The 23,893-nt window shown below is 41.5% G+C and overlaps 1 protein-coding gene across 2 annotated transcripts in view; it reads left to right on the forward strand.

Annotated features, from left to right (window-relative positions):
• Positions 1–23,893, forward strand: part of MBOAT1 (membrane bound glycerophospholipid O-acyltransferase 1) — a 57,028-nt gene that overhangs the window by 23,003 nt on the left and 10,132 nt on the right. The window contains exons 2-9 of one of the 2 annotated variants that reach the window (XM_077180219.1): positions 732–877; positions 1,390–1,467; positions 4,721–4,816; positions 7,976–7,987; positions 15,091–15,146; positions 17,349–17,403; positions 20,096–20,279; positions 21,888–22,080. In XM_077180219.1, coding sequence (XP_077036334.1) covers positions 732–877; positions 1,390–1,467; positions 4,721–4,816; positions 7,976–7,987; positions 15,091–15,146; positions 17,349–17,403; positions 20,096–20,279; positions 21,888–22,080 — 820 coding nt within the window. The remainder of the gene's footprint in view (positions 1–731; positions 878–1,389; positions 1,468–4,720; positions 4,817–7,975; positions 7,988–15,090; positions 15,147–17,348; positions 17,404–20,095; positions 20,280–21,887; positions 22,081–23,893) is intronic. The other variant, XM_054629199.2, reaches the window with a different exon arrangement.

A 23,893-nucleotide genomic window follows, 5' to 3' on the forward strand; every position in this document is an offset into this window, starting at 1 on the left:
CTATTTCCCCTCTGCATGTCTTGTGCTCCCACTGCCATCTGTACCTCCTTGCAGCGAGGCCAGACTGATTTTCACATGCAGTACCAAAGAACATTTGAGAAGAATATTCCTTTAGGTGTCTGCTTGATGGTAGTGCAAAGTTGTTTGCTTCACACTCAAACCACAAAACAATGGAGAATTGGAAGGTCTGTGTGGAAGATGCTGTGGAATGGAGGAATTCAGCTAGGGTGGCTGCCCTGTTCTCACTGCTAGTGAACAGTGTCTCATCAGGATTGTTGATTTTGCCCTTGTGTTGGGGTGGGGGACAGTCAGGTACTGGGGTAATATTTCAGTCCCAGACTGCTTCCTGGCCCCTGCCCCTTGCCAAGAGCTCTGAGAAGGGGAGTGATGTGCCCTGCACCTGGGCCAGGCTGGCAGCAGAGCAGAGCCTTCCTCTGAGGAGAGTGAGAACCACCAGAGCCCAGCTGTACCCTGGGGCAGCTGGACCTGACCTTCCTCATCTGCTTCTGCTTCAGGCTGTGTGCCTGTTTAATCCCTTCTGTCACTGGCCAAGAAAAGTTACCACATGAGTTCACAAGGGAGAATGTTGAGAAGGGAAAGATTCCTAGCTCATGATTTCCTCCCCTTTCCTTACCTCTGCTCTTAATTTTTCTGAGAACCGAGGGAATCGTCCCCCTCCTCCTCCTCCTCCAAGAATCAAAACAGTTTTTTGTTTTGCTTGTCTTTTACAGATCAATTTTGTAGCCTGTCAGCTGTTTGCACTTTTGGCTGCATTTTGGTTTCGTATTTACTTGAGTCCCAGTCATGCCAGCTCTGCTGTTCGCCACGCATTTGCCACCCTCTTTGGAATATACTTTGCTGTCTTCTGCTTTGGGTGGTGAGTATTTAGTCACCATTTAGACAAGACTTGGGTAAAAATAATTTTAAACTTCACATCAGCTTTTTTGGATTACATCTTTTTAATCTGAAGGCTCTTAATGCTACCTTAAAAAAATATCCTAACCAACATAACCATTCCAAACCCTCAAAGTAAAGTGACTCATAAAAGTATTTTTAAGTGAAGTATTTAATTTAATTTGTGATGTTTGTTCTGGCATTTAAGGCCACACCAGTCTGCTGTGAAGATACCTCTTCTGGAAAAGATGTATCCAACTTGAATGTGCACTTTGAGCCAGGCTTCTCTTTCAGTTAAACACATGGATAATATCTTTTTAATAAGTATCAGTCATGTTGGATAGTCAGATGTCCTGTGGTAATCCATGTTTACTGGTAGCCTGATATGACATCACATTGATGTCATTTGCGTGGAAAAATATTCTCTTGCTCTGAACTGCCAGCACTTCCAGATAAAATAGCAATTATCTAAATACTCACTTTGTTGTCTTCAAGGTATTCCATTCATCTTTTTGTCCTGGTGATGATGAACTATGGCATTATGAATATGGCGAGTATTCCCAACATTCACAGGTGAGCTGATGTGGCTGCAAGTCTACAGCTGCCCCTCTGATAACTTCTCTGCTTTCAGGGAGAATCATGAGGAGTTTTTAGAACCACCTTTTCTTCTTTCCTTCCCTTCTTTTCTTTCCCAGATACTTGCAGGAGCTTTGTTCATGGAGTTACAGAAGCAGCTGTAATCTCAATTTGTGGTTTTTTTGGGTTGATGTATTGCATTTTCCTATGAAATCACTGGCCTCAAAAATTGACTTTTGCAAGCATAATAATTTATGGACAAACCTTTGATTTTTTAAACATAATGAAGTCATGTTCTCCTTGGTCTTGTATTCTTCCAGATTGCATTTTATAATCCTTTTTAATGTGTTTTCCCCATTGCTGTTTGGCCTTTAGGTATTTTCCACTTATTCTTGAGTTAAGTTGTTCAAATAAGGTCACTGATGCAGCTTAGCTTAGTGATCCACAAAATGAGGTCTTGCTTTTGGTACTGGGCTTTGTGAAAAAGTAGAAAATACCAGAATTGTTATTGCTTCAAGCAGAAGCTTATGGTTTGGGTGTGTGACAGGTGTTTTCTGTCTCTGCACTGTCTAGCTGTCTCTGTAGCTGCTGCTGAAGGCTCAGAATCCACATAAATCTGGGCTGGGGAATGGAAACCCTTTCTTCACTTGCCTTCAAGGCCAGGGCTGTCTGAGAATCTGATGGTCTGATAAACCTGTCACCTTCCTTTTTTTCCTGAGGAGGCCCCTTTCTAATATCTAAATGGGAACCCTACTTATGATTTTTCTAATATTATTCAGAAATGTGAACTGTAAAAAGCAATCCTGTCTACAGCATTTTGCACCAGCAAGATAGGGTATTAACGAGGTATTTTTTTTTCCCCTCTCACAGAGTGCAAAGCCCAGAAGTCTAGAGATAATTAATAATGTCATAAAAAAGAAAGGTAATTGGACAGTGTTTGTTAAAGAAATGCCATCCAGAGACCAACCTAAAAAGGTCTTACAAATTTGTATTATGGTTTCCTGGTCATTGTCCCTGCCTGTCATTGAGGGAAATGCAGGAGTTAGTGGCTGTAGATCAGAAGAACCAAGTCTACAAAGGAATCATCCACTAGTTATTTACATCTTCCCAGACAAGGTGGGGTGGTGATAAGGAAAAGGACACGGCTTCAGAGGGAAACCCCCTCACTCTTCCTCTTTAGCTAATTAGCCACAGTGGCTAATAACAAAACAGCTTTATACTGAAACACAGATCAAGCCAGTTCATATAATGTCACCCACTGCTGCAAGACAGTCAAGTGTTGATTTGAGTCAATGTGAAATGTCCATCCAACCTGCTGAAAAACCTCAGGAGTTCTGAGGGAGAATTGGGTTAGGGCTTTTCTATTGTGTTCTACTAGCCATAGCAGTGTGACTCAAAGTGCATCCACATTGTTAATTTTGGCAAAGTAACAATGTTTTCAAACCAGATGAGAGTAAGCTTGAACGAGGCCACTTTAAGGTCTCGACCTGTTCATACAGAGGAGCAGATCCCTCAGAGTGGGGCTTCAAGACTTGCCTCTTTATTTCCCCAGAAAAACGCAGTGGAAGAGAACAAATTAAATAAACTGCCTAATTTAACCTTCATTCTCTTTTCCCTGGTTATTTTTTGCTAGTTTGCTCTCTGGTGAAGCTGCTAGCCTTCAAGGCCTATAAATGGACGAATTAATCCAGCATCAGAAATGCTCCCAGCTGCAGCAGCAGCTCAGTGTATCTCTCCCTGCTTGCCCCCTGTTTCAGTCTAAGTGCTTTACACCTCAGCATGGGGGCTTATTTTAGATCCTTCATCCTATCTCTTGCTGTTACATGTCTGACTCGCCTTTGGATGGATACTTGCCATTCTCCCTTGATGAGAGGGGAACCCAAGGACCTTGCTGAGGCAGGACTGGATGCTTGACCCAGATAAAATTCGATAAATTCTACTCTGAATCTCCTGAAGAATCTGTCATATCCCTTCAGTCTGCCTTTCATCCAGCTGTTTGCTGTGGGCCACATGACCTGCAGGTTGCCTTGTGATCCATCACTGTCACTCACACTGCAGCTTATTAGCCCCCAGGGAGGAAAAACTCATTTCTTTTAAAACCAGCCATAATTTGACAAAGGCCTGGCTCTTTTTCAGTTGTCTGCTGCCTGATCCTCTTGTCTGATTTCACCTTTAGTTCTCCCCTGTGGTGGGTGCTCTCATGGGTCCATGAAGGACCCTTCTTGGCAATGTGTGCTGACCAGCCCCCGAGGCTCAGCACTACCAGGCATGCAGGATGTGCCATCTCCTCCTGTAGTCTGTTGCTCTTTTCCTCTTCTGCCCTGCATGGATACCACAGAATAATAACCTCACCTATGGAGGACACCAGCAGACCTGGTCCTGGCCTGTCCCTGTGGTGCCAGCCTTTCATTCTGGTGTCCCAGCTCTCCATTGCATGGTGTAATTTGCTTAATGTGTCAGTCTTTCTCCAAACATCCATCCAGTTCCTTCCTCCCCAGAATCTTCTTCCTTGCTCATGTAAATACAGGGAGAACTTGTATGAAATGCTGCATCTGCCCATGCAGACACTGCAATATTTTCAGTCTTCAGACTATTCAGCTGTTAAGGTAGAACCATGCTACTGCCCTGCCCAACAGAAGTGTGCTACCATCTTGAAACACAAAATGAATTTGTCACATCCTACCTAAGGAATGCTTCTGATTTTCTAGGTCCTTTCCAATCTATCTGATTCTATGATTTTTCTGGAAGATGGTGTGCTTCAGTCTACCATTATATAAAATCATGAGAGAGAGATTACCTTAAGCTTGAAACAGTTTAGTATTTGCTATCTTTGCTAGATCTGAGGAAGAGTTGTAAATAAAGAATGTTTACAGACCAAAATGCAGTGGATAACTTCAGTGAATGACATACAGTATCATCTGCTTTCAAATACTTAAGTTGGACAGAAATTCCAAAATAATATGTGGAGATGGGAGCTTTGAAAATTCAATTTTGAAACTTGAACTGATCCTATTTCTTCTTCCATTTTTTCTCTACCCCCAGAATGAGGAGACACTTCTGTAAGGTTTCAGCTGGGGACACAAAACCATCAGGCCCCTTTGAGAATTTCTTCCAGGTCTTGTAGCAAAGCTCCAGACTTTTTAACAATCTGATTTGAAAAAATTGAAACAAGCCCAAGCCAATTTGAGTGATTCTAGTTCTTGTTGGTACTTGTGTTGGTAACTGTGTGTTCTGTGTGTTATGTTTTTAGGTACTCCTTTGTCGTAGCCATGGGATACCTCACACTGTGCCACATAAGTCGAATATACATATTTCATTATGGCATTCTCACTACAGACTTTTCCGGGTGAGTGAGTCTGCAAACTGGTTCCCTTGTCAATCAGTATTAGTTGATTTCAATAAGTAGTAAGAATAATTTTTATCTTATCTGTGGCGCACCTGCAATTTTGTTTCCCTTAAGCTTTTTCCGAGGCTTTTGTTGTGATCTTTGGGGTTTTGTTGGGGTTTGTTTTGTTTTGGATTGGGTTTTTTGTTTGTTTCTTTGGGTTTTGGTTTTGTTTTTTAAAAAAGGAATGAGCACTGTATGATTTTTGCACTGATTCATTGTTTCTACTGTTCTCTTGCTGGAAGCTGTGCAGTTGGGAAGGTAGAGCTTAGTTAGCTAGCTAGGTTTCCCTGCAGAGCAGCCTGGGAGGACAAGTTGGGCAGTCTCTCCCTGGAGCTGTAGGAGTGACTTATGTGGCTGATGGTGGTCTGCCCTGAGGGGTTGGGTGGGCTGCTCTCCTTCCAGCATCCTAGGCACAGCTGTCAGCTCTGTGTCTCCTCTCCCCCATTCTGATTTACCTTGAAGCCCCAGCTGGGAAGGTGTTTCCCAGCCCAGGCTCTCCAGGATGTGAGGGCAGGACTTGGGCAGGTGTGAGATGCTGGTGGAGCTGAGTGAGTAACCCAGGCAGAGAGACAAGAGATCAGCTCAGGTTGTCAGCACTGGTTCTCTCATGGGGCTAGCTTGTGGCTGCTGCTTAAATAGCACAACTTTTTGTATGCTGTGATATGTGTGAAATGGTTTTCATACACACTGTGGCCTCTGATTTCACTCAGAGGAGCAGTGGAGGATGCTTGGCAAAGATAGAGACAGCTAACCAACCCTATGAGCTTTGTTTGTGGGAGGAAGGTGTGCTTTTGTGTGATTTGAAACCAGAGTGCTAATCTGTATTCCACTTGTTTAGTTGAATGTCTGAAGGCACTGTAATCAGTAATATTATAACAGGAAAAATTTCTGTAAACGTGCACAGTAAGTTTTACATGACTCTTCCAAGTCTCTTTCATCTTACAGGTACAGAGTAGGAGAATGAAGGTTTTTGCTGTCTTTGTGCATGTGTCTCTCTCTTTGAGGTGATGGGTTTCAGTATTTAATTAAACTTCAGGTGGTGGAGGGGAAGTTTCTCTCAAACTCCTGAGGTTTTTTTATTAAGGAGGCTGCAGTAATGGGAACTTACATGTTTAAAGAAATTTAGTTCTGTAATTTTTTCTGCAGTTCTCTTAATGCACAAAAGCATGTCCTCAAAGAGCAGACATACCAAGAAGGCTATAAATGGGATTGAAATGCTATAGTTCAGTGTGTGTAAGAGACAGAGACAGAGAGAGAAATGTGAGAGATCATGCTTTTCTGAATGCTGTGTTCAGAAATGCACTGTCAGGCATATTAGCTCTCTCTCTCTGAATACATTTAATAAAAATCCAGCTGAGACTGGGGGTGAAAGAAGAGGAATGATGGTTGTTTGTTATGGATTAGGTAGTGTTCTCTGCTCCCTTAATGGAAAAGTAACTACTCTTATTTAATGATGAGCTTGAGGATAATAATGGTACTGAAAAAAATAAATGCTTGAACTTACTCTTTTATTTGATTTCGACTTGCTGCTTCAAGATACACACCAATTCCTAAACTTCAGTCAGAAGTGAAACCTACCAAGTAGTAAACAAGAGTAAAATGTACTATGGATATGAATTGCACCTTCATGGTATATTTTAAAAGCTAAGAATGAATACAAATACTGTGGTGGTATCAATAAAAACTTGCAATCCAAAGTGTTGAAACCCAGATCACCCTCATAAATCTGTCTTAAAACCTATTTTCTTCAGCTGTAAATATGTGCCCATTGAAGCTTTTTGCACATACCTGAACAGATATGATGATCCAGAGAGGCAAAATATACTCCCTGGACACAGTTTTACCATGTATGAGCAGCAACTGAACCTCCTCTTGCTTGTTCTCCCATATTTGATGGTTCCTCATCTGTTGCATGTGGCAATAGGGAATCATTAGGACAAGGTGTGGCTGGGAGGATGGCATTGAAGTTCTCCCTCAGGGTTTCAGAAGTGAGTGAGACAGAACCATGGAGCTGTGCCCATCTCCCTCTGGCCTCCCACAGTTTTGGGTGAATGTGGCTGGGGATATATATTGAGAAGGCAAGACACTGGACTTGGGGGAATCTTTAAGATGCAACAAAAACCCATCAGCTGCTGGCTTGCATTTTGAGGTTTCAGTACCCCATGAGTCTGGTGATATCTGGTTGCAAGGAGGAAGTTATAATCCACATCAAATAGGCACATAACCAGTTCTATTGCCATCAGCTTTCCAATGTCAGTTCCCTGAAGTGTCCCTGAAGTGACAAGCCAGATGATCATTGAGTGTTTCCCAGTGGTAGTGCTGAAAGCCAGCATTCCTCATTTTCTCCCTTGGCCTGCCTGGTGCACTTAACAACTTGCACGCATAACCCTTTTTAAGTGTGCTTGCAAATACATTTTTGGGGCATTTTTACTAATAGTTGGTTATGCTATTTGTTTGGAGCCCTTCCATTTTGAGAACAGAGCTTATAAAATCCAGGTAGAGATGGAGAGAACAAAGTAACTTTTGAGTCATACCTTAAGCAAACTGGAAAATGAAAGATCAAGCTGTGGCATATCACTTCCAGGTTACAGAATAAGAAATAAGGGACTCCTTACCTGCTGGTGATTAGTTAATTCTTACTCCTGAAAAGGGAAGGTCACTGAGTCCCACTGTACTCAAGCTGCTTGCAGCTATTTCTTGATTTAGGAGTTTTTCATGTATTGCATAATACTTAAGGAAAAACTTGTGGGTTTTTTTTTTTTTTTAAACTACTGCCAGGTTTTAAGGAAAACAATTTCCAGCTTACTGCACTTCAATTTTAATTAATTTTTTAAAAGTGTATATATTTTATCAAATTTCTTTCAGTTCTATTATTTCTCAAATAAGTGATGATGTAATTTAGGAATTGTCCCTTTAGCACTTCCTCAAAAATCCTATTTGTTTTGAATGCTAATTATACAATAACTGAATCCTGTGCTTCCTCCTTAATTTAAATCAATCTTTGAGAGAAACATGCATGTTTTATTTTGCTTGGTTTGCCATGACATTTGTACATTGTACCTGGAAAAACTAAATCCTAACTCTTTCTCTCTCTTATTTCTTCTTCTTTATGCTAAGAGGATTATGCTGGTAAGTTGCCTGCCTATACAACTTCATAAAAACCATAATAATATCATAGAATTTGTGTTTTTTCCCTTTGTATCACAGGCTCAGCTTGAGTATAGCAATATGATAGCTTTAAGGAAAATTAGTTTAAAATAAGGAATCTTCATTCTAATTTTTGGAAAGTAGGAATAGATAGGGTTTCAGCCTAGCAAGCTTCATGACCAGATGCCAGATGCACATGATCATCCAGATAAAATTCAGAAGGTATGGAACTTGTGTCTGTTTCAATCCTTTGCTTGATTAGGGCTGTAGAGCTTTTTAGTTTCCTCTTTGAATTCTTGCAGTGTCTGAGCAAAATTCCCTAATATTGCAGGTTATTCAGTGAAATGTCAGAGAATGATTGTGCATATGGGAGTTTCTTTCATATATGAGTAGTGGCTGAGAGATCTGGGGTTGTTTAGCCTGGAGAACAGGAGGGACCTTATCACTCTTTACAACTACTTGAAAGAAGGCTGTAGCAAGGCTGGGGTAAGTCACTTCTCCCATATAGCAAGTGACAGGACAAGAGGAAATGGCCTCAGGTTATGCCAGGAGAGGTTTAGATTGGATTTTAGGAAGAGTTTCTTCACAGAAAGTGTTTCCAAGCATTGGAACAAGCTGCTCAGGGAAGTGGTGGAGTCACCATCCCTAGAAGTGCTCAAAAATGATGCAGTTATGGCACCTGGGGACATGGTTAAGTGGTGAAGATGGCAGTGCTGGGTTAACTGTTGGACTCAGTGGTCCTAAAGGTCTTTTCTAGTCTTAATGATTCTATGATTCTTACTGCCATCCCTTACAGAAGAGAAACTCGGTTTGTGAAGATCACCACACACACTGGCACAGTTTTCAATCTTCTGTTGGTCTTAGAGAGACCATAGCTGAAGTATGTGGGAGGCCTGAGCAGTTTTCCTCTCCACATGTGTCAAATCTGTAGCTCTTACACAAGTGCTTTGGTGGACATCACTGCCCAGACACCACCTTTGTGTTCACCCTATCCCAAATGCAGAGCAGCAGCAGCAGCATTCTCAGCTAACCCCCTAGAAAGGAATGATCGTTGAGAGAGCCCTCTCAAAAAGCCATATATATAAGCAGATGCTTCACTAACAAGTGTCACTTCAGGCAGTGAAGTTTTGCTGGGTGGTTAGTGCTTTGTTGCTGGATTTTCCTCTCTCAGTGGCTTCTTGTTTCAACCACAAAAGGAAGGAATAAAAGTACAGCAGCTGTTTTTTGCAAAGGAAATACATTTGCTGATGAAAGCAAAGATAGATGTTACCATGTGAAAACACAGAGCAGAAATGTTGTCTGGTCCTGCAATTTCAGCTGGTTATTTTTATTTTCTTATCTTCTAAATGTATGACATGCAGTACATTGCTGCAGTGTCTGTTCCTGCAGCGCTGGGGAACCTTGGTGTGCAGCTGGTCCCCAGAGGCAGCGCAGCAGTGCAGGTGCAGGGTGAGTAAGGGGGGGTCAGTCTGTTTTCCATGCCTGCTTGCTGCTTTACTGCCTGGCTGGGTGCTTGCCCACTGGAAACAGCCCTGAGATCACTTACCATTGGAGTCACAGGAGCCCTGCAAGAACTGCTGTGTGGGAACTAGGCAGAATTCAAGCAGGCAATCACTACTAGAGAGCTTCATGCATCTAGTACATCCCTGGACACTTCTCCAGAAGTAAACACTCTTTTAAGTGAAATGCTTCTACCATGAAGGCTTAAGAAATACTGCTTGGGAGCTCTCACACACAGACACACACAAAGGCAACACATCACATGAAGGAAATTCTAACTTGCTTAGGATGTGGCAAGTGTGTTTAGTGAAGTGTTTTTCCTCTGATGTACTTCAGTACCTCTTCCTTTTACTGTTGAAAGCAAAAGTATGAGCTCACTGCCAGCTTGGCCATCCCCTTGTCAGCAATGGTTACTGTCACAGTAGGGTGTGACTGTGTGAACTTCTTGTCATGGCTTCAGTGCTGCAGAGGTAACCCTGAAATACATGTTTGCTGCTCTGGAGTCTTGTCTGCTATGAGCCTTTTGACTCCACCTCCTCTCTTAGTGAAATCAGGTCAGTGGAAACTATTTCTAGCGAGCGTGTGCCAGACTTCTCCACGGGATTACCTAAGGTCAAGCAGACTGTGCTTGGAAAATGTCTTTTCTCTTGTAAGCAGTGAAAGTTGCTCTGTGCAGGAGCCAGCCTGTGATGCAGTGAGGACCCCCACAGTGGCCTACAAACAAAACATCTGTACTTCCACTGGCCTTCCATTTTGTCACTTCTGGCAAATTTATTGCCTTGGGGCAAGCTGGATTTAAAAATTATATTAACTGATAGGTTTCCATTTGGAAGGTTTATTAGAGGAGTAAACCCTTCTATTGAGCATTCTCTGTAAACAGTTCCATCTTAGTCTTGTGTTATTTTTCAAGGCATCTAATGTGAGGTAAACAAAAACCCAAAGCTATCTTTACTTTATGTTAGATGCCTTGAAAAATAAAATTTTCCCTGGGTCAATTTCTTGATTTCTTTTTTTCTTTTTTTAATTAAAAGTTGACCACTATGGTTTGTGTGTAGGAGGTACTGCACAGATACAACCTAAGATTAAACTCATAACCAATACATAAAACATGGGAAGGGAGGGGAAATCACACCACACATAAATCAGATTCTGTGTTTCTGTGGTAGTTTGTACCTGTACTGCTTAATAGGACAGGTGGAGAGGGTGTGGAATCACCACTCAGCACGTGGCTACAAAGCAATCAGTAGGTGTTCAAATGTGATGGATTGCAAGTTGCTTAGGCTTCTAAATGTGTTTTATTTCAAATGCTTCCTTCCTAAGAATAAGTCTTTGTGTTGTAAGTGCAAGTGTAGATTTTCTTTTTGAATTCAACCTAATTGCTCCCCTCCAAAAACCTGTGCATCGCAAAATTTGGGAGTAAGAAAAGAGATTGGGAGTTTTATAGTTTTGTTAACTTCCCTTCTTATTTTTAGCACTCTTCACTTTTTCCAGTAGTGTCTAAAGGTTAAAATAGTACCATGTTGGAAGCAGTTGACTATATGTGATATGCTGCTGTATTTAATGTATTAACTTACTCAATGTTTTATTGCTGTTTTAAGTTACAGCTTGCCTGAGAGGCTGAATAGAAATGGCAATTTCATACTCTGGTATTTAAAAGTTTTAATAATCAAAACTCATATGTTTAGGAGTTTATGATTCTTCCCTCCCTCCTCCCTGCCCTTAAGAGAGAGTTCCAGTAATGCCATTATTTTGTTGTGCTGTGACTTTTGCTGCAGCACAGATATGGTCCCCCTGAGATCAAGTCAGAGGGGAATAGTGGGCAGGAGGAGAGGAGGGAGGAAGATGCTCCTTGTTCACCTGAAACATTGCTTATCCTTTGTGTGAGATGTTGGCTGATACCTGACACTGATCTCATGAAAGATTTAGTGTGTGTCATCCCATTGCCACTCTACTGTAGTTTTCCACCTTCCTGAGTAGGGTAGAAAAGAGATTACAGAAACATTTAGATTGGAAAAAGACCTCTGAGATTGTCAAATCCAATTTATGACCAATCACTACCATGTCAACTAGACCATGGCACTGAGTGCCGCATCCAGTCCTTCCTTAAGTACCTCCAGGGACAGTGACTCCAACACCTCCCTGGGAAGTCCATTCCAATGTCTAAATCACTCTTTCTGTAAAATATTTCCTTGGATGTCTAACCTAAACCTCCTCTGGTGCAGCTCAAAAGAAGAGACCAACTCCCACCTGGCTACACCCTCAGGCAGTTGTAGAGAGTGATAAGGTCCCCTCAAGGCTCATTTTATCAAACTTAACAATCCCAGCTCCCTCAGTCACTCATCTTTGGACTTATGCTTCAGACCCTTCCACAGCTCCATTGGCCTTCTCTGGACATTCTGCAGCCCCTCAATGTCCTCTGAATTGAACTGAGCACAGGATTGGAGGTGTGGCCTCACTGGAGCTGAGTACAGAGGGACAATCACTGCTCTGGTCCTGCTGACCATGCTATTCCTGATACAGACCAGGATGCCATTGGCCTTCTTGGCCACCTGGGCACACACTGGCTCTTGTTCAGCTGGCTGTTGACCAGCATCCCCTGGGTTCTTTTCTGCTGGGCCACTTTCCAGCCGCTCTGGAAAATACATATGACATGTAACATGATGATGTCAGGAGGGAGAACAGGAGGTATCTAATGATACCTCCTTCCCACTCACCCTGACAGACATGTCACTTTTGTCATTTCTTGTCTCCTCTGGAGCTGGGAGATTTGAGGGAGAAAGACTGTCCATCTTTTTTTGATGAAAGTGCAGGAAAGGCTGACTTGTTCTCTTGGCTTACAATGTGCCATCAATGAGGCAATGACTTCCTAATATAGATGAGGAGAGCCTCTCTCCTCTGTGTTTATATGTAGTATGACTTCAGTGCAGGCTTTACTCCTGCTGCCCTCGGATTGTTTGCATTTTGGTTCTCTCTGGTTTACCATGGGGGCCTTGTCTAAGACAAGTGTCTAAATTTAGACACTTGAAGTCATACGGTTTTGGCTCAGAGCCTGAGGTTTAAAGTTACCCTCTTCAATAATGGTGTGAAGTCCTTGCCATAAGAAACATATGCAACAAATTGAAGCAATTTGAAACAAGTCATAATGTTCCCCCATAAAGCTAAAATGGTCAAACACTTTAGAAATAAAAATTTTTGTTTATTGCAGTAAAACTGCTTGATTCAGTGACAGCCTCTCTCTCTCTTAAGGATTAAAAAATCTGCCTTTTCATATGCTTAAAGGATTAGGATTTATGTATCTTTGAAAGCAAAGCTAAATTTTGTCTGGGAAAATCTACTTTGAGAAACAGGATGTTGAAGATAATGGTAAAAACAGCTTATAAATCACTTTTCTTGAAAGCTTAATTGGAATAAAATTTAGAATGACTGTATGACAATATTGCTGGAAGGTGAAAAGTCATTGTTGAATTCATCCATTCATTGACTACTATCAGTGGTCTAGGTGACCCAAGAAAAGCTGCTGTACAAACCCCTCTGTTACAATTGTATTCAAGTTTTGTGTATATTTAAGCCCATTCTGAATTTTTTGTGCAAACTTTTTTTCATTGGCAGTTCAAGTAGGTACTTCTGAAATGATAAAAGCAGTTTCTGATTAAGTAATTGGCTGATATTGCATGTTCTGGTCTTGGGTAGAAAATACAGAATTGCTTGTGGACTTTTGGAAAAAATCAACCATATTAAGTGTTAAAAAAAAGACCACTTAAAATGAAAGAATGTCTTTTTCCAGTATTTGTGTGTTTACCATGCTCAGCCTATGAATTATCTTGAGAATCTTGAGTTTGATTTATATTAGTGGGATAATCAGGTTGTAAACAGTTTATCTTAGCCATTGGGTTAACATTTGATTGTAACCAGTAGGTTCATTTAGTTAAGGATGATCCCGAATCTCTTGAAAATCTCTGTAGGACATAAGTATTTGACTTTAGACAGAGACATCACTGAATGTAAGTTCCACTTTTCTTTCCTTTACCTTGAGAAATCTGTGAGACAAACACAGTGCTGGAACAAAAAAAAAAAGAAAACCAACCATCCTCAACATTTTTCTTTAATTGTGTTCCAGAAAATATATACAGTAGTTAAAATGAACAGCTGTAATGTTTGGCACAATCATCTATGTCTCTTAAAAAAGTTCCATATACCGGTCAAACTGTGTAAATAGTTAAATAAATGTGTACAAACTCAAGTTTTCATTTCCAGGTTGAAGATATCATTTGTGTTCAAACAGAAGCCTCCATCTGGTTAATGTTGTTAATTTATTCTCAAATGGAGAAACAACCCATTGTATTAATCCTCAGTGAAGACAGATCTCTTTTGTGGGACTGGTTTTACATACATTCATCACAACTAAGGCTTTTAAAATAGTGGTGTATCCTCATCACTCATTCCCATCTTGTGGCTATTGTGGTTGTGAGAGATCTGGGCACCCTGTGCTGCTGTCTCCCGTGGCAGAGAGATGGGGAGAAGCAGTGTGAGGGGGTGCTCATCCCTTGTTTTGCCTGCCATGGGTCCTTCCAGATTGCAGATGTTCAGTGCCAGGTTTCATGTTTAGGGTGCCACAGACAATGGAGGAACTGGTCAGCTGTCCCCATGGCTTTCCTCCCATCTTTCCTCTTACCTTCCTCTAAATACACTTGGCTGTGTCCTTTTCCTTGTGGGAACCAGCTCCTGATGCCACCAAGCTGAGTTTAGTCTTTTCCCCCGTTCCTTAGCTGCAGCAGCTCACATCTGCCTTCAGTGCCAAGAAGCTCTGTAAAGCTGGATATGGGAAGTATGAGTGGCCCTACTGGGAGTAGTGGCTATTTCTATATGGCATGTTCAGTTGGCACCAGAGCTGCTGGGTGGCTGGAAGGCTGGCTCAGGTACAACCAGCTCCTTTTTCCAGGGGCTCCAGATCCCACATGCCCATACACTCCCAGTTGGATGGTGTATCTTCTACAGGCTGTTCACAACACAGATGCATGGTCAATAACCAAGTGGGAAACTGCTGTGCTGACAGCTATTCTGGTATTTGCACACAGTCCTAATTGATAGAGCTATTCATGTGGGGAAATAAGCATCTGTATCTGCAGAGTCAACATTTTTTAGGGCACTGAGGAGACAGACAATAGGAGAGTAACAAACAGTAAGAAGAGCCAGAGTTGGGTTATAGCAGCACTGCTGTATTCTAGTGTTGCATTGTATGGTGCTTCGATTTCGTCTTTGCCTGAAAAGAAGCTCAGTGGGCTGCAGAAGCTGGTGTTTCCTGGTGGTGTGATTTCTTCTGAACTACAATTTGCACTGCTGCACGATAGGGAGATATAAAATAAGGCTTTGTGTGCACTTAGCAATTAAAAATTCCAGTGCAAGTTACTGTGGGGTTGTTTTGAACCCAGGCAATTGTCTTATGCCTGAGTGCCTCCTTCAGCTTTAATTGGATGTTTTCCACTTGTTGCTAATACAGTTATGCCTTTTAAAGGCATATTCAGTGAGAAAATTGGGAATAATTTGTATTGCAAGACACGTAACTGTTGTTTCTGTCTTTGTTATAGTCCGCTGATGATAATAACACAGAAGATCACAACACTTGCATGCCAGCTACATGATGGTAAGAAAAGGAATCTCTGTCCTGAAGACAGCCTTTATGTACCAGTAAATTCTATGGTTGATTTATGGAGTGAATGAATGTAGTGCAGTGAGTTGTTCTAAGTGAAGAAGAAAAATGCTTTATGGGGGAAAAATGAGAAACTTAAAGTTTTGATCAGTTTTTAGGATCAAACTTTCTTTGCAATATCAGAGACAACTGTTTTCCCCTTTGGGTATTCTACTTCCTTGGGGCCCAATTTGGATTTTAGCTAGTGCCAATATCTCCTGTTTAGATGCTACAGTGCATCTCCATTAAGTTCTCTGAAGCTGTTACAGATTCTCAGAAGTCAAGAGCTGATGATACATACACTCAGTCATTAATGTTAATTTAGCAAAAAATACGCTAGCACTGATATATGCAGTGGTAATATACTCCATGAGTTGTGAGAGATAGAATTCAGTAGCTTTTCCCCAGTGCAGAGAGAAGCACAGTTGCAAGCAAAATAACATTGTCTTCAGTCTTGTGCTGTGCTGTGACAAAGAGCACTATTATTTCCCAGTAAAACGCCTGTGTCTACTACAGTGGAAAGGCTAAAAATGTCACTTGTCATCAGTAGCATTATTGCTCGTGCCTACTGATGTTGCAGTGCGAATTTCTGATGGTCTGAGGCCCACTGCCTTACAAGTTGTGGGTGACTGAATAAGTGCCTTGCTATAGAGTTGTTGTGAGCAAGGATTTAGGTGATGGCACACGAGGGTCTGACATTGTTTGCAAGCCAGGTTTGGACAAGTGAATCTAATGCTTTTATCTGGGTATAATAGATACAGCTGGAAGCTTGGCTAATTGACCATGTTGTTGGCATTCATGTTACTGAGGCTTATCTGCTTCTGTAAGTTGAGTCAGCTCTGGTATTGCTGTAATTCCACAGCAATGTGCAGCCAAGGTACAGAGCTAGGATGCTGAAGGTAAACGACCAGACAGAAAGGAAAAAGACAACAGCAGAGGCAGAAGCATTCTAAACAGACTAGAATTCCTAGAGATTAATAATGGTGGAAAAGGCTCATTACATTGCAAACATCCATATATGGAGCAGTTGATCAAATGAAGGCAGCTTTCAGTTCAAGCATCAGTGGCAAATTTGTATTTGTAAAAATTTAACACAGCTGTCTGTAAATGGAAACAGACAAACAAAATACCCAGTCCTTTAAGTAATTAAGTGCTAATTGTTTCTCTGAAATTCAGGCCCTCCCAGTATTTACAAACTGAAACAGTAGAGAAAGAATGGAAATGAGCAGCTTATCAGCAGCCGTTTTAGGATGTGGGTCCTGTGTCTGTATTGGTAATTATGGCCAGTATGTTTAGAACAGGAGTGTCAATTGGTGCCAAGCCCCTGATCTTCTGGGCCTGTGCACATGGAGCTGTGCACATGCTCCACACCAAGTGCTGAGACTCATCCCGTGTAGTTCTGCTGAAGCCAGTGGGATTCCCTGCAGTATGTGCAGCTAAAGCTCTAGACTGAAGGGTTTGAGGTATGTGCTATAAACAGTATTTGTTTACCACTGGCCATGATACAAGATTTTTCCATCATTTTCTTGGGACATTGAATCTGTGCGTTACCTCTGGCCCCAAAGGTCTTGTGCACTCAACAGCAGGTCACCCTTCCAGTCTGGACCTTGTACAATTCCAGATTATTGCTGATGTGGATGTTTAGGCTTGCTCCAGCAGCAGGAAGCTCGGCTGCTCGTTCACACCAGTGGAGCTTCTGTTCCCTGAGTGCCTGTTTGCCTTCCCCTGCCCACTCCTCCTGCTGTGAAATGCTCCATTTCTCACCAAGGAGCCAGCGGGAGGCTTGTGCTTAAATGAGCCAGCAGCTTCTGGCAACAGAGGTTTTTCTAGCCCAGGACAGTTTGTAGAGGCTGTTGGGGGTTGCAGCCAGTTGGTGGCATTGCCACTTCCATTGTGTGTGTGTGGGAATGCTATGGCTGCTCTTCCTGACAGTGTAGCCAGGGTGAGAAAGGGGGAATGAGGTAAGGAACTGGGTAAAGAGGTACAGTAGAACTTGGCATAGAAGTTAGGGATTGAGATGTATTAAAACCACCTGCGACAAAAAAAAATTTGAAATTATGGCCTTAGAAATTTATTTGTGGGGTGCAAGCATAAGCCTTTGGGAATAGCTTTTACTGTTTGTCTTTAGGAAAAGTGTAATGTGTCTTTTCTTTCCAGGAATAGGGCGACAAGCTGAGGAACTCACTGCTGAGCAAAATCGGCTTGCTGTAAAGTAAGGATCTAATTATCTGAGTGATTTGTGTCTAATTTCTGCCAAAGAAATTGACTGTTTAGGTTGTTCATTATTTGTTATTTTGTTTGGGTTTCTTTTTTTTTTTCATTACAGTGTCAGGGACAACATAATGGTCCAGCCATAGAAATGTTTCCTGCTACTTTCCAGTCCATGAGACACCAAAATCCTACATGCTTTTTCTATTTGCTTGCGAAGTTTTTTCTTTGTAAGGCTGCTTTCATTACCCTCCTTAAAACAAACATACCTTCTCTCTCATATTCCTTTTTTTTTCTTCAGTTCAGGACCTCTGCCTTTATCACATGTGCTGGTCAGTAAAGCACTGAAGTACTTGGCAATGTCTCATAATTATACTTAAATATATACTCCACGTGCAACAGAACAAGTATTTGCTGTATTAACTCTTTTAAATTCAGGCAAAGACTATGCTATACAGACTTGTTGGCTGTTATCTTCATCTGATCTGTGATGCGCTATTTTTCCAAGTAATTACTCCTCCCCTGTCAACAATCCATTGCATAGTAAAAATCCCTTTTGGTTTGAGTCTGACAGTTCAAGTGCCACTTTCCTTTGCCATAATTTCTGAATGCTGGATTTTATTTTTTTTGGTCTCCCTCCATAATGTTAATACTCCTAGGTCTCCGCATTATGTAACTTCTAATTTTTCACATGGAGAGAGCACTTCTTCGAGCACCCTTTTTTTCCTAGTTTGTCTCTCAATAAAAATGCAACATGGACTTGAATTTGTAAGTGTTTTGTTGTTGTTGGGTTTTTTTGGGGTTTTTTTTGGGTTTTTTTTGTTTGTTTGTTTTTGTTTTCAATGAAGAATTAATGTTACAGAATTACTCTTAGAACCATAACTATTTTTCACCATGATATGTTTGTTATGGCCAAGGAAATTATTTCCTTAATTTCCAAGGCAGAAGATTCAGCCATCAGAAAATCTGCCTATGTACTTCAGAAAGTAAGGGAGTCATTTCTTGAAAAGCAAAACTCTTGTAGGTAGCTGTGACCCCATAGTGTCTATTTTTAAAGCTCACAGCATAATTTCTAACTGCTCTTGGCCCTTAATTCTAGTCAAATTCTCACTAAACACGCTTGGTTTTTTTTCTTGTACAGTAGATGAGTTCATAATAGAAAAGAAGATGCCAATAGTTAAAGTGTCAGTGGCAGACAAGTCATAACTGAAGAGTTTTAAATCCCCTTTGGTAATACAGCCTTTTGTCTTCCCTCCTGTTCTTGGTCTGTTTTTGTTTCTCACTCATCCTCTGTACATTCCTTTGTGCATTGCTCATGTCTCCCCACCCAACCATGTGCAGAACCCAAGTTGAAACTGACTTTATTTTTAATCTTACTGTAGAGCTAGGAAGCCCACACCATGGACCTGTTTTTGCAGGACAGAAAGATGACTCTTACCCCAATTGTTTGCTCCATCTTTCTGTGAAATGCTTTCACCAGAGAACATACCATTCAGGCACTAACATCTACAATTACCATTAGGGTGAATGCAGAAAATCCTTGCTAATCTAACTGTTTATTCAAACTAATTCCACTTCAGAATAGAAGTAGGCAACAGAAAATGTTTAACTGTTGCTTAATTTTTCTGCTAGAGATTTGTTTTAGTCTTAAAGAATTTTAAGTGTGTTTTGGTCATGCGTGTCCATCTGTGTCTTGGGCAGGAGAGCCCTCAAGCACTGTGCCCAAGTTTGTGTTCTCATCTGAGGCCTCCATGTTTACTTGAATGGTAACAATTAGGACATTTGTGGAGAGCACTCACTCTAATGCAGTGCAGAACACAGTGCACAGTTTAGATGTTGGCATTTTCTGCCACATAAAAACCTTGAGCCTAACAATTTATGAATTACACTATTGCTGAGAGGCCTTTGCATTTTAATGATCTGTAGCAAAGGTAGTGGATCTTCTTAATTTTACATCAAATGTACAGCACCAGAAGGAACTTGTGGGGTATGCACTTGCAAAATGGAAAAAAATTAATATGACTTTCATCTTCAGCCATCTTTCAATTAATATGGTCGTCCCCCCCCCCCCCCCCCGCCTTAGTTCCTTTTCCTGTTCATGATGCAATACAGGCAATTACTTCCTTTATTTGAACAGTAGGAGAGAGTGCTTCTCTTCCTGTATGTCTCACGTGACACTTCCCATTTTTTGAAAGGCTGAACTGAAGGGAGGGTAAAAGCTCCTCCCAGGACTGCGAGCCCTGGTTTTAGAGACTCCCTGCCTTGTGGTTTCTATAACAAGGCAGTATGGTCCCTGATATCCTGGACAGATGTCCAAAACCAATAACCAGCTTCTCACTCCTGGTACTGTTGACCTGTCCAAAATGGACAAATTTATTACTGTTTTAGCTAAAAAGTTTCTAAGATTACAACTTTTAAAATCACTAGCATTAGTTCACCTGTAGTTTAAGCACTTTGACATTACCTTTGCTCTGACTGCCATCTACCAGACATCACCAGAATATGACAGGCTGTGTTTTATCTTCCCCAGAACAGACCTAGAGAGCTTTCAGCTGGGGGGAAACGGGTAGGAGTGAGGTTAGGACTGAGGCAGACAGTGTGACAAAAAACGTTGGTGAAAGCTTTTGATATGTTTTACCCTGTTTTGGGTTTTTTTTTTTTAATTTGTTCTGTTGTGTGTGGCTGATTTTTCACAGGTCAAGACCTTCTTTACTGGAGTATTTAAGTTATCTCCTCAATTTTATGAGCATCATAGCAGGGCCTTGCAGCAATTACAAGGACTATATTGCCTTCATTGAAGGGAGGCATGTGCACATGAAACTGTTAGAAGTGAACTGGAAGCAGAAGGGTTATGACAGACTTCCTGATCCTTCTCCAACTGTAAGTTTTAAAATGACAAAGATTGATTGCAGGGGGCAGGAAATTACAGCTTTGTACATGATTCTCATAATTAAAAGCTAAGAAGAAAAACCAGTTTTGGGTTATCTTGCCAGTAAAGGTTACAGTGAGTTTTTTTCTGCCAGTGGCTGCTGCTTTTATCACAAGGTCAGGGGTGAAGGGGCTGGCGAATTTGCCAAATGGATTTGGCATGCAAAAAAGGGTCAGTTGTTAATGGGTGTTCTTTGTGCAACAATGGGAATGGGCTGCAGGTTCTGACAATGACAAGTTGCAGTTCAGCTCCAGACAGAAGAGGAAATGTCAGAAAAACAAAAAAAAGTCAAATCTCCCCCACAGTGCGGGAGATGTTAGAAGTACATGAATCACTGATAATCAGAAACTGTAACCTGTCCAGGTGCTTTGCAAGAATACACTTTAAGAGGACTCGAGGTAATTTTTTCAGCTAGTTTTAACACTGATCTTGTTTTATATATTTTTTTAACATTACTTAAAATATTCTTAGAAAATAGCCTTTTTGTAAAGCAGGATAGCATAGCATGAGGTCCAGATTTTCTCTCTTAAGGTGACACTGAAAGTGTAACTTTGTGTGTGTGCAGAATGTCTCCTCTGAAGCTGAGCATGTGCTTTTGTATAATGATTCCTGTTGCACACAGCTGTCGTTCTACTGACCCTAGTGGTGTTAGTTCTGATTTACATTAGTCTGACTGAGGTCAGAATAAGGTCTATATTGTGGAGGATGCAAGTCAGGAGAGAGTATTGAAATCTGCATTAAAAAAAATTTTCACATTACTTTATTCCCGAATATGGAGAATATATAAAAATAGATCAAAAGTCAAAAGGATAAACAAAATACATGGTTGTTTTAATAGTATATTTCATTTTTATTAGCCTTTTGAGAACATGAGTCAATTTTCACATGGTATCCAAGTGCCAGATTACTTTTTAATTACAGCTGTATCAAGAAGGGTTTACCCATGGTGTGTATTTGCAAACAAGCTTTGAAGTACTGCAATGATTGTCAATAATGGTGTGTAGGAAGCTAGGGAGCTGGAATAGAAAACGTGTGGCAGAGCACATACCCTGTATTGTGGGTACAAGTGTGCTGTAACAACACAATGCTTTTTGGACAAGTGGTTTTTTAGCAAGTCTTCTGGGTGGTAGCTGGGTAGTAAGACCTACTGTTGCACAGAATATCAGTGATTTTTGCTTCCAGGAGGAATCCAGTCTTTAGTTCCAGGAGGGGACAGTACATTTAGAGAAGATTTCTGCTTTCCACTGTAGGGCTTGATTTGCTTCCTTTACCATTTTAGAATCTCCGCACACTGATGTAGAGTCTGTCATGAAGTTCCTCACTGACTTTGACTTGTGATTGTCCTACCTATCTACAGGTAGTTCAGTAAACCAAATTAAACTAGAGCTGTGACTCTCACCTTCTCTTGGTCACCTCTTCTAAATTAATTAGTATCAACTTTGTCACTGGTAACTTTAATGGTTCTTGAAGCCCATTGTTTTTGTATGTCATGAGCAGTGCCTTGTTCTTCCCCTTAAACAAATGTTTCTAATGCATGTTTCATTGTTTGTGCTTTTTAGGGAGCAGTGATGTACAAGCTGTGTATCACACTAGTATCTCTCATTTTATTCTTGACACTTACCAAGAACTTTCCTATGGCATATATTATTGATAACGAATTTCTTGATAAAACTCCCTTCTTGTCAAGACTTGGTTACCTGTATGTTGTAACACAGGCAGCAAAACCAAAGTATTATTTTGCATGGACATTGGGTAAGTCTGGCTACATTATGTACTTTTGTGTGTAGCAAATAAGTTCCTAAATGGGGGGAGGAGGTCTGAAAGCTGGGATGGGGGGGGGAGAAATAAAATTGTCCCTAGACCTGTAGCTCATGTGGGAGATGTGTTCCTTTAGGCAGTGGATCCTGTGCTTGTTGGGAGGCTGATGCTAGGCCTTGCCTCTAAAGCACAGTGGGGTCCTGTATACACCTTGGCTTTGAGCAGTCCAGAGAAAAAATTGGAGAACTGTGGGGAGCAAAGGAAGTGTTGGGAAGGACCAAAATGTCTGCAAGGAAAAGGGAGAGAAAAAGTAACTGAAGAGGGAAGCAAATTTTTTTAAGAGCCAGTCAGACTGGTGGTCAAAATAATATTTTTGCATTTTACCTTCATCTTTTACAAGTCATGTTTCACCATCTATGTGTGAGGAGTCAAATCCTTCAGGCCAAGCTGAAAATCTCCTGGATTTTTTTGCTGGTATTACAAGACATTGTGTGTAGGGGAGATCCTGGAAGTCCAGCAAGGAATGCGCATACCTTGAGGCTGAGCAGGGTGTCACTGAGCTGGAAATAGCCAGGGAGATTCATTGCAAGGCTGTGATTAAACTGCTGGGAATAAAACTGTCAGATTCAGGGAAGGCAGCCAGGACTGGCTTGTGTGGGATGGGAAAGGCTTTGAGATAAAGAATGGCTTGCTCACAAACTTACTTTTGTGGGATCCAATGTTAAATTGTTGCCTCCATTTTTTCTGGCATTATAGTTAACTGGAAGGCCATTATTAAAGAGATAAACTGAACTTGCATTTGTGACAAGAGCAGGCTGCAGAGGCTCTAGAAACGCCTTACAAATGAGGCAGTTAGCAGAAAAGTATGCATTGCATAGTGGAGGGTGAGGCCTCATCTATTCACATCCCAAATCCAGGCAGCAGAACAGCAGGCACTTTATCCTTTTTTTATCCTTTCCCAGTTTTGCTCCCGGTGGCATGGCCCAGGGCATTACAAAAGCCCTGCTGAAACGGGCCGAGAAATGCTTCCTGTCCTCAGGATAGGACAGGAGCGCTATTGTGTGGGAGCTGCACCACCCAGATCCATGGAAAGAAAATTCGGCTTCTCGCTGGGATAGTTCTGGGAACACGGCTGCAAACCGAACTCCCAGCTGTCACTGAAACCACTTTGGGTCCGAGTGCCTCCAAGCAAGGAGCTGTGAAAGCCATGCACAGCCCGAGCTGTTGCAGGCTGCAGGGAAGCGAAGCTCGGCGGAGCTTGAGAGGATTCCTGTTCGTGAGCAGCTTGAGCGCACACAGTTGCGACTTTCCTGTGCTTCACACCGTGCTCTGCAGACAGCAGCCTGGGAAGCAAATGGCCAAGGGGGATGCTATATAGTTATTGCTCATCCCATGATTCCTGCTTTCTTGGTTTTGGCCGAGAAACACTAATTATTTTGTCCCTGCTACCCTTGGAGCAAGGAGGAGCAAATCCAGGAGTGCACTGCTTTGGGAGGATGGTTATGTGCAGCTCCAGTCTCTGAGACTGGGCAGAATCCTCTGGGCCAGCTTCAGGCAGGGTTGTTGTTCATTGTTTGAGTGTTTTTTAAACAGGGAGAAAATTAAAAACATGGAGAGCTTTCTTTTCATCGATAAAATCTCTCTCATTTAGGAAAGCGGAAAACAAAACAGAAAGTTTCAGGTTAGAGAAGGTTGCTTGTTTATTTATTTATTGTTACTCTTGTTGCTTGTAGTTAGGTTTCCTCCCTAGTTTTGTGCACTAGGGCTTCTCCATGAGCTTGTGCCTGTACTCACAGCATTTACAAAG

The sequence above is a fragment of the Agelaius phoeniceus genome, chromosome 1 (genome assembly GCF_051311805.1).
Source record: "Agelaius phoeniceus isolate bAgePho1 chromosome 1, bAgePho1.hap1, whole genome shotgun sequence".
Taxonomy (NCBI): domain Eukaryota; kingdom Metazoa; phylum Chordata; class Aves; order Passeriformes; family Icteridae; genus Agelaius; species Agelaius phoeniceus.